The sequence below is a fragment of the Nicotiana tabacum genome, chromosome 13 (assembly GCF_000715075.1).
Source record: "Nicotiana tabacum cultivar K326 chromosome 13, ASM71507v2, whole genome shotgun sequence".
NCBI lineage: Eukaryota > Viridiplantae > Streptophyta > Magnoliopsida > Solanales > Solanaceae > Nicotiana > Nicotiana tabacum.
Genome location: NC_134092.1, coordinates 16,591,591 through 16,602,705, shown reverse-complemented (window position 1 = coordinate 16,602,705; position 11,115 = coordinate 16,591,591). Strand labels below are relative to the sequence as shown.

General features: G+C 35.4%; 1 protein-coding gene, 1 long non-coding RNA gene and 1 pseudogene across 3 annotated transcripts; 1 reads left to right on the top strand and 2 right to left on the bottom strand.

Annotated features, from left to right (window-relative positions):
* Positions 1-800: 800 nt before the first annotated feature.
* Positions 801-1,984, bottom strand: LOC107810429 (uncharacterized). The gene is made up of 3 exons (XR_012698249.1): positions 1,800-1,984; positions 1,680-1,704; positions 801-876 (listed from the first exon to the last, which is right to left on the bottom strand). It is a non-coding gene; the product is annotated as an uncharacterized LOC107810429 (long non-coding RNA).
* A 1,870-nt stretch (positions 1,985-3,854) lies between these two features.
* LOC107763459 (uncharacterized) lies at positions 3,855-6,384 on the bottom strand. 2 transcript variants are annotated; one of them, XM_075227759.1, is made up of 2 exons: positions 4,965-6,384; positions 3,855-4,512 (listed from the first exon to the last, which is right to left on the bottom strand). In XM_075227759.1, exons 1-2 carry the CDS (start codon positions 6,047-6,049, stop codon positions 4,503-4,505), a joined length of 1,095 nt encoding a protein of 364 aa, XP_075083860.1. In that variant the 5' UTR covers positions 6,050-6,384; the 3' UTR covers positions 3,855-4,502. The 2 variants fall into 2 exon arrangements, with proteins under 2 accessions (XP_075083860.1, XP_016437432.1); XM_016581946.2 differs by having other exon boundaries at positions 3,859-4,454.
* Positions 6,385-6,666: 282 nt separating this feature from the next.
* On the top strand, positions 6,667-10,817 carry LOC107763458 (pentatricopeptide repeat-containing protein At4g21170-like; annotated as a pseudogene).
* The last annotated feature ends 298 nt before the right edge of the window (positions 10,818-11,115 follow it).

The window sequence follows — 11,115 nt, the reverse complement described above, 5'->3', positions numbered from 1 at the left end:
TACTCACCGGAAAATGTTCTCAAAGGAGGTTTACTTTCCCGTTCAAAAGGTGAGGGGATATTGTTTTTCAACCCTTAAAGGTTAAGGGGATAAACTGGATTTTATTCTTGAATCTAAAATGAAAAACTTATCATGATTAAGTAATAAAAGATTATTGACAAAACACTGAAATACATGCCGTACATTAATTGGTTTAATGCAAATACAACTGTAAATTTTTCCCGTCAAAGCATTTCCTTTTTCTTTCAATTCTGTGAGTTTCTACCACTAGTCCTAACATCAGTTACTTATTATTCGGAAACAATTTAATTCTAAATTTCTCACTTTATTCTTAATAACTTTAAATTTCTTATTTTAAAAATAAAGTATAATTTTTTTTTTTTTTGCAATCTATTTATATATTTTACTTAAAAGGCATTCGTCATAAAGGGCGTTCATCAAAGACAATATAAAAGGGGAGAAAAAAATTAAGCTAGAAATAAACTCACTTTCAATAAACATTCAATAAAATTGGAACATGATAATACTTCCTCATCAGTCTCTTATTTTACCATAATACTCTTCTAGCTACTAAGAAAAAATTCACCGAAGAGTCTCATGTAACAATAGAATAATTAAAATTGTATATAATCCTAATTAAGAATTAACTCTAACTACTAAAGAAACAAATCAAAGAAATTAAAATTGTGCATTATGTCTAAGGACATTTAGGACCTCCTTCCAATTGATTCCCTCCGTTATGAGTTGGGCTAAGTAAGGAGTGTTGTGGAGTATCACTATTGCTTCCTGGTCATTGATTGGCATTGTGAAAGAGATATAAGCATGGCTTTTTGTGTGACGTTGCTGAACATCGGTATTTACATTTCGGTTCGCAATCTGTTATAACATAATGTAATATTAAAGTTACATAACTATATTATCACTTTCTACCTATCAGTGGCGGAGCCAAAAAAATTTTCAAGAGAATTCAAAATATTAAAAATTAAATACACGAACAAGCCAAGGGAATTCAACATCTATTATTTACGCATAAAATAATATATACAGTTATTTTTTTGGCAAATCGTATGAGTCCCTTCCGCCACCCTAGCTCCTCCCTTGCTATCTACCGTTTATATTATTTGTCTTCTAAGGTTTTCCCTGATTTAATACCAAAAGAACTAGTCTAAATTATCCGTTATCTCACCTTACAAGTCTTATTTAAGTAATACTTCATTAACTAGAACAATAAGGATATATCTAGAGAAAAATAATAACTTTTTTGTTTTTTTACAACAAAAATTACATACAAATTTAATTTGACTTCCTTCTCACAATGTATGTGCGTATTTGTTTTTTTTTTTACCATGTAATTTACTTGTATAAAAGTGAAACAGCTTAAGTTGAAGCCCCTTCTTATAATGTAGCTACGCCAGCGGATGCAATTACTACCTTTAATTTATTTTTTTTCCTCCTCGATGTTCGAGATATCCGTATAATCCGGATTCGCGCCGAAAAGTACTAGTTTTAAGACAGTTTTACACCAATTGTCACAAACAGACGACAAAAAGAAGAACAAAATGGAAATCTACAAATCAAAAAGTTTAAAAAGTGGCTATTCCCCGAGGAGGAAAAGAACCCTTTCTTAATTAGTATAACAGTAAAGCTAAAGAAAAAGAAGAAATAAGGAAACTATATACCTTCAGGACGGAGTTTCTTATAACCCTGCTCAAATGAAGAAGGAAAACAAGTTTTATATTAACACGGTGTTAATCAAGATCCTAAATTGATTAATTTTAATAATTACCAATATTGTTTACCTCAACCACATTGGAGAAAGTGATCAACACCAAGAACATTGACAAAAACAACAACCTAGCATTGTAAGCCATCTCTTCAAAGGATTGACTATATTGCAGTGTATAAAACAGAAGATCTAAGAAGGAAAGAGGAGATATGGTGAAGTGGAAAGAATAAACTGTGTATATTTATAGGGGGGTTTTCTAGGGACGAAAAAAGAGAAAATATTGGAGATATTTGGGGCCAATTGGTAAGACAAGTCCATCTTAGAAATCATGAAAAAGTAATAGCGGTGAGAGCGCCAGTATTTTTGGTACTTTAATTTTGTTTGGATTGATTGTGTCAACTATTTCTAGTATGTTAGTTGTGTCATTTTCATTGGATTTTGGTATAACAGTTAAAAAGCATAAAGATTGCCTTTTCCGTTACAGCTTGTTTGGAAGCTCTTATATGTCGTTTCATAATATATCGTATTGTATTATACTGCATTGTATGTTAGGATAGATAGTATAGTTTGACATCGTTTCATGATGTCACGCACAAACTATATAAAGAATAAACTTGCAACATTACTAAGAAAAATAGGATACATAGTATAATTATTAAATAAAAAAGTAGAGTAAAGGATAAAATATAATTATTTAATAATAAGGAAGGGCAAGATAAGAGAAAAATATAAGGTAATGACACCATTACACCAAATCTGTCATTCCATAAAGTGACACTTTTTATCATTGCGTAACGACGGGTTTAAAGATACGATACAATAAAATTTAAGTAACAATCAAAACAAATATTGGATTTAAAGTAACAATACGATACAATACAATATGTAACAACCATCCAAACAAGATGTTACTTCTCATCAGTGTTTTAAAAGGCATTTTCGGGGCGAGTCCTAGGGCGAGGCGCACCAAAAATGCCCCGAGATGATGGTGTGAGGCGAAAGTCTCAAGAGGCTTTCGCCCAGCAATTCGGGGCGTACGCCCAGGCGTTTGAGGCGCGTTTTTGTAGTGAGGCGTAAGCCCCAGAGACTTTTTCAAATTAAAATAAATTTTGTTGAATAAGCCCTTCATATAATACCCAAATTCTCAAAAGTCTTGAAATGTATTAAATTTAAAACTCAAGACCTTTTTTATTGATTGACGCCCTAATTTATGGTCTTTTCCAATTCTTTATTTTGTCTGCTAGTTTGCTAATATCTCCCAAAAGCAATGAATATTCAATTTTTTTTTAACAAATACAAAGAGAACTCCATTCTCCTTCATAGCAGCAAATTAACTTCAAAGTTCAAATTGCAGGTTAGTCATCTTTTTTGCTCCTCCACGTAGAAAACTTTATTCTTTTCGACTCAAGTTACTTAGTGCTTGGTAGGAACAAGGTTCAAGTCTACCGGTCTGTTAGGATGCCTCAGCTGCATACATCACTGCACTTCCACTTGACACCTATCTCTCTATATATATATATATATATATATATATATATATATATATATATATATATATATATATATATTTTTCACATATTTATAGTTTTCTTCAATTTTTATGCAATTTTACTTGTTTATAAATATTTACTGTAATTATATTATTTTATAAAATATTAAAAATTAAATACCCATACGTGCCTCGGGGCTTACGCCTCGCTGAGGCATATGTAAAACGCTTCGCCTTACGCCCACGCCTTTTAAAACACCGCTTCTCATAATTTCCTAAATTCTTAAACGCGAAAATTGCAGTAGAAGTCCAACTAATTTTCAGAACTATACTTCCGCTGGACCATTTTTGGAGGAATATACCTGTTTCATGAATGAAATGAGCATAGAACAAACTGGACCGCAACCTAATCAATGCGAATTATAACGGGATACAAAATAAAAAGAAGACTAACTTCCAATAACAACCAACCTAGCCAACATCAATAACAACTGGTTACTGAAGTTTGCACACTTCATAATTCAGCCATGCTCTAAAAATGACAGTGTCCTCTGGGAAAATTGATCAAAAGTAAAGAGAAGAAAAGATTCATGTCTGTTGATGGTACCACCGGCGGTGCCCCAATAAACAGTGTACTATCCAAGATAATGCGCAGTATAAAATCGTTTCTTTCGGTTACCAGTTTACCTGGAGGTACAGGACAACTGGCCGGGACCTATATCCACCATAACCTATATTGTACAGACTCTCCAAATATGCTGCCGCACCCGTGTCAGATCCTCCAAAAGTGCACTACTTTTGAAGGATCCGACACGCATCCGGCGACATTTTTGCAAAGTCTAAGTAACATAGTCCATAACATTAGGACCTTTGCACTTCACTGCCAACGCTAAAACTACATAAACAGGGACAACTGCATATTTTTCATACACATCATAATCGTATAATAAGCATTTTTAGTCCATATTGCAACGACTGTTTCTCTGCCTAGCCTAACTAAAAGTGATCACAAAACCATTCTGTTTTCATTTTTGATAAAGAATAATACCAATGTTTTGTTCTTCCCCTAATTTACGGGTTGGCCAAACCTGGCAAGAAAACCTTCCAACAAGTTACATCTCACGTGGACAATGACTTGCTGTGAAAAAGATTTCAGGGCGTGGGTGATTCATGTCATATAGTTTGCTGCCAATGCCAACATACCAATATTTGCAAGTGATAAATGATACAATCTCTAGCCTGTACGACCAAAATGACATCATTTTAGTATGCCATCCTAGCATCCTATCAACACACACTGCACATCAACAACGAGCCCACAACTATGTTTTCAAAAGTTACAAAATTTGTGTTCCTACTATAAACAAATTAATGCAATCAATCACATGATATAAAGTAGCAGAGTCACAAAACTACACCTAGACATGGTAAGTTTCTGCATTCCATTTAAACATGTTTATGAATTGATACCCTTCGAACTCACGTTAAAGGATTCTACGGATATCAATGGATCAAATGCAGGAATTAACCAGTCACAAGCCAGAAGAATACCATATATGTCAAGGAAATATCTTCTTTTGCCAAAATTTTATAAAATTTCTTGAACAAAAAGTAGTAATACTACAGTATAGGAAGAAAAAAAAACTACTAGGGAAAATCTAAACTCATACTAAAAAAAGTTAGCAGAAAATTCCATATACAAGTAATACATTTACTCATTAACTTTGAAGAGATTGCTCGAGCACCAACCTCAAACGACGTGCCAATACATCCAACTCTGCAACTCTTTGTTCCCTCCACCTCTCCTCAAACTTGTCCAAACTTTCATCTTTCAAAAAACCACCATTCTTAGAATCTTTCAAACACTCATCAAACACATCCATCACCACTTTTGCAGCAATTTCTCCAATACGACATCCTAACCCCACCCGTACTGGACCATCCAAACAACTACACCCGACCCGTTTATCCCCCACATCCCCGCTTTCGAATTCCACATTCACCTCACTCAACTTTCCATCTCCATCACAAAACTCACCAATTTCATCAGTGTTCTCATTATTTACCTGTCCCACTTCAACATTCTCCTTACTGACTGAAACCCCGCCATGGGTCGGGTCTTTTCCTGTTATTCGATTACTATTCCCAATGGACAAAGAATCGATATCCATTGAGAGTTTGTCTTGGTAAGGACCTGTACCATCTTGATTCGGGTCTTGGCCCGAGCCCTTGTTCGGGTCAGGGCCTGAAACATAAGGAGTATTGGGCAAAAAGCTCCCTTGGCCCGGGCCTGTATCATATTGATTGAGACCTTTGCCCGGGCCCGGAGCAGAAGGGACGATGGGCAAAAAGCTAACTTTAACCCCAACCAAGTTGGATCTTTTAGACTTGTCAGCATTAAACGGCGACGTATTAGCAAAATCAGGGTGCCAAAGCTGTCTCGAAAGATCATACAAAGCAATATCATGTGGCGACAACAATGACATATCTAACCCTTTAGACAAACGAGAAGAAATCACCCGAAACTTCTTCCTCAGCCTACGTAATTTCTCAGAAAGTTGAGATTTCGTGTAAGGCTGCGACATGGTATTTGAAAACCGAGTATAAAAAATATTAAGATCACGAGGGAATAAGAGGGACCCGTCATCAAGAAGGCCTTGTAAAAACCGGATCTCATCCGGTTCAGTCCATATTCGATGGAATTTAAACGGTGGTGGTTTTTGTGGGTCTGAACCGGCGGAGGAGATAAATGGGTCGTCGGTTGTTTTGCGTTTGATAGGGAGCTTAGAAGCAGTGTCAGTAGGGGATTGAGAAAGGGGAAGGGTGGAGTCCATGGCTATGAAAAATGTTTAGTTTAAGAGGTTGAACAATTAATTAAGAGATTGATTTTGGATTTGATTAATTTGATTTGGTTTTTTGGTTGTGGCTTGGTTTGAGCGTTACTTTCGGTTTTGGGTGAAGACTTTGTAAAAAAGGAAATAGAGATTTTGTTAATTTTAGTTACTGAATAATGTAACGAATTTTGCTTGAATATATGGTCATTAAGGATTTTCCATTATTCTCAAATAATGATTTGGACATCATTATTTGTGAATATTGAACTTTGGTTTATGGAATACTGGTAAAAATTTATTGAAAATTTTATTTTAGTATTAGTTTCAAATGAAATAATATCACTCACATAATTTCCATTTTCAAGTGAAACGGCCAAAACACAATTACAACTTTCATTTTTTCCGTAGAGACTAAAAAATAAATATCTCCACATGTCCAAATGCCTTGAGAAAAAAAAATTAAACTTACTTCTAATTTCTTACTATTATAAATTTTAAAATTATTTCAGATCAAAATTTCGTTAAGGATTAAAGACAAAAATAAAGCAAAAATAAGTTTCTATCAAAAAGACGGAATAATATAATTCAAAAGTTTAACTCAATTTGCAGAATAATTGACCTTTCAGAAAAAGGAAAAAAAAAAAGTTCTACTACCCAACTCCCCTGCCTCGTCCCCAGTGCCACACCGCCACCGCAGCCAGTCCTCCTTTCTCAGCGCCCAGCGCCACCACATACCACCGCCACTACCCATAAAGCTAGTTAGCTAGCTATTTGAGATTCAAATTCCCTCCTATGATTCAAAAATGAACTTATCACCTCGTATTATTCCCCCTTTAGCTTTCCATTTACTCTCCAAAACTTCCCATCTCTTAATTCCAACTCACCACCCTACTTTTTCAACCCAAACTCTTCAAGATTCCTTCAATATAATCACCTCTATATGCAATTCCCTACGTAGAGGAGAAAATTGGGAATCCTTAACCAAAAAGTTTCAATCTTTTCACTTCACACCCTCAATTATCCAACAAGTGCTTTTAACCCTCAAAGAACCAAATGATTCCAAAAATGCCCTGAGTTTCTTCCATTGGTCATCAAGAAATTGCAATTCTCGACATGGGGTTTTTATTTATTGCATTACAATTCATATTCTTGCAAAATCCAAATTTGTGAAAGATGCAAAGGCACTGCTTGATTCTGCTTTGAAAAATGAAAATTTATTTGTTGTTCTTGATTCTTTAATTGGAAGTTATAAGTTAGTTGATTCGTGCCCGTTTGTGTTTGATTTATTTGTGCAATGTTGTGCTAAGTTGAGAATGATAGATAAGTGTTTAGATGTTTGTAAATTGTTGGATGAAAATGGGTTTATGCTTAGTGTTATTAGTTACAATACTATGCTTCATGTTGTGCAGAAATCGGAAAAGACTAGTATGGTTTGGGGTATTTATAAGTATATGATTGAAAAAAGGATATACCCGAATGAAATGACTACGGGAATTATGATTAGTGCTTTGTGTAAAGAAGGAAGGTTGCAACGATTTTTGGATGTTGTGGAGAAAAGTCATGGAAAAAGATGTCAACAACCTGGGGTTGTTGTGAATACGTGTTTGGTATATGGGATGATTGAGGACGGTAGAATTGAAGGCGGGTTGAGTTTGATGAAGAGAATGTTGCAAAAGAATATGATACTTGATATGATTTCGTGTTCTTTAGTTGTTCTTGCAAAGGTGAAGATGAGAGATTTGGAGTCCGCTTTGGGTGTTTATGATGAAATGCTTAGGCGGGGTTTTGAAGGGAATGCACTAGTGTACGATTCGTTCATTGGGGCGTATTGTGAGGAGAAGCGGATAGATGAAGCAATTAAGCTGATGGATGAAATGGAGTGTTTGCATATGAAACCATTTGGCGAAACATTCAATCATCTGATTAAGGGTTGTTCAGAAGTGGGAAGATTAGAAGAAAGCATGAAGTTTTGTGATAAAATGTTAGCGAATGGGTTGCTTCCTAGTAGTTTGGCTTTTAACAAACTTGTCGCTAAGCTTTGTGAAAATGGAAGTGCAAAGTCTGCTGATCAGCTATTGACTTCTCTGATGGATAAGGGTTTTATTCCAGATCAAAGCATCTATACTTACCTCATTGTTGGTTATGCCGACAAAGGTGACATTGAAGGAGCACTTAAGCTATATTATGAAATGCAATATAGGTCGATCTCCCCTAATGCTTCTATTTTTGATTCATTGATTATTGCTTTGTGTCAATGTGGGAGATTGAAAGAAGCGGACGAGTTTTTCTCTTTAATGATTGGTCAATCGTTGACACCAAGCATTCATGTTTACAAGAAATTGATCGCAAGCCACTTGGAGAGGGCGATGAAACAAGGGCTCATCAGCTGTACAGACAAATACGTAGAGAAATCTGACGATATACAATAGAGTAGTTTCTGATCTTTCTACTTTATTTGAAAGCAATCGAGCTGCATCAATAAGCAGATTAAAAATAAAAGTTTTCTCATAACGTTTTTCGTGATAGTATTGGTGAGCGTTGGTTGGCAAGTGGTAACATGATTTTCTACACTGTAGTTTGGTTGTTGGTATCATAATGTTTTGGATGGTATCTGAGTTATTATTTGTTTTTTTGATAAGAGGGAAACCCACAGCCGCTACACTTGGTGCGCACTTGCTAAACCTCCTCCTGTGTAATAGCCTGCAAACCACACAGGGGATTAAACCAATATGTATAATAATAACTCAGATACCAAACCCTTCGGGGTTGCCCAGCTGGTTTGGAGAGTCGAATCCCCCTCAATGCCTTCTGGATTGAACCTGTCGCACTAGCCTAGTGCGACAGGTTCAATCCAGAAGGCATTGAGGGGGATTCGACTCTCCAAACCAGCTGGGCAACCCCGAAGGGTTTGGTATCTGAGTTATTATTATACATATTGACTACTGAGAGGTGCTGATGTTTTAAGTAGAAAAAGGTGGTGAAAGGTGAGAGAATTATTTCAGTATTAACCCAACTGTTCCTTAACTCGCAGCTGTTGTTTCCCTTGATAGGGTAACAAAAAATAAGCTGGACGGCAAGGAAAACTTGAAGCAAGCTGGCAGAAAATAAACTCCTTCACTGTGTAAGCTGTCTTTACTCTCCTGTTAAAGTTATCTTATTATCTTTATATTCTTTTACTCCTAAAATAGTTAGTTAATGCATAGCATATCAATAGCCAAATTTTCTGATGAGCAGTTGATTGCATGGAAACAACATTTATTAGGGATATGCGACTCTTTGGACTAATTCTTTCCTCCCATTTATTTACTTCACTCTGAGGAAAAAAAGAGTCTGAGATTTGTAGCTCAAAGTGGCAGTGATATCAAGTAAGGTGGAAAATTGTGCTTGACCTTCATATAAACCTGATACGTTGTAGGTTTTGTCCATACTTACCAAAGTAGTAGCCAGGTTCATGCTATAATGAGGAATTTTAGTAATATGTTAAGGGGAGTATCCACTTCTGCAAATTGAATATCTTGATTCACACTCGACTAGGGAAATGAAACGTACAACTTCAGATATGACATACTGATCTTGTTCTTGTCATGCGTGACTTCATATTGTATTGCTATGTTAACTTGATGATTAATCATGAGACACAAATTGCTTCGGTTGCTGATATAATCTCCTTGGTTTTTTATTGTTTGCTTCGTAGGTTCAGAAGTTTGTTGATTTCAAGCAGAAGCAGACTATCTTTCACATAAAGCAATGGCCAGTAACATTGACTTGAGCTCTTCCAGATGTGACATTGCATTCAGGTCATTCTCTTCTTACCAATAATTTTCCTACATTTTGTATGATGATAAGTTGTTTTTCCACTTCATTTGTTGCTTCTGTATCATGAACATATTCTTTTAATAGAAAAATCACATGTCAAAGGTGCAAAAGAGAGGTGCAATTGATTTGAGTACTCTTAGATGGTTGAATCTGCATTTTCCCCTACATGGTATAAGAGAAACTAGGGAATAAAACTACATATTTGTCAATATCCTCCTCCTTTTCCTTTTCTTCTTCTTAGGGCTCGTTTGGTACGAGGGATAACTAATCCCGGGATAATTAATCATGGGATAACTTGTTTCCCAACCAAACGACCCCTTAGGGGTAATCTTTCGAGATACATATAGCATCTCCACTTGTCTATCTTTTGAGTAAAGATTCTATTATACAATGTTGAAAGGAAGAAATCTAGAGAATGGAATGTAATAATGTGTAGCAAGTACCCTTTAAGGACTAGAGTACTAGTAGTTAATTAGAAAGGGCAGTCCGATGCACAAAGTATCCGCATTCACGCAGGGTTTGGGGAAGAACTGCACCCCAAGGAGTGTGATGTAGGCAGCCTACCTAACACAAGCGTATTCCTTTTCTTTTTACTATTTTATTATGAAAAAAAATGTATACATGCAAAGCCTAAATTCTAATGCAAATTTGTTGAAACTATCAAAGCCATATTCCTTTTCTTTTTACTATTTTAATCCATTTTTAAGCGCCAAATAGCATAGCCAAAATCTGGAATGTTGAAGTGAATCCAAAAATAAGGAAAAGGTGGATTAGAGCAGCAAGTTTAAAGCAGCAGCAAATTGCCCTTGTCTTCCCTCTTCCTTTATCCCAAAAGATGAGAAGATATTTTATCGGAAACAACCTATCTACGTCATACAAGGTAGGGGTAAGGTCAGCGTATCAAAATTTTGTCATTATTGCTTATCAATCCAGGCAAAATTCAAACTCCGTTTCAAATTTGCTAATTATATCAATTTATCTCATTTGACTTTCGAGTTTAAATTATGTTTACCGAGAGTGATAGTTTTTTAATATTATTATATCAAGTTTACATACGATCCTGACAACAATTAATTCTCCCAGCAAACCTAATATAATAACTTGAAAATTAAAGTAATTAATAACCTGCTGTTATTAATTACAACTTACATTGATAATGAATGTTCATATAATTACCATTTTCCTTGAGTCCAATAGGTGCATAAACATTTAAACCAATCCCCACACTTACCACTCACAGTAAAAGTTTG

Coding starts and splice junctions, on each gene's coding strand:
- LOC107763459 (XM_016581946.2), bottom strand. CDS start 6,049: ATGGACTCCACCCTTCCCCTTTCTCAATCCCCTACTGACACTGCTTCT. Junction 4,455..4,964: donor GTATTGGCACGTCGTTTGAG/GTTGGTGCTCGA, acceptor TTGGTCGTACAG/GCTAGAGATTGTATCATTTA.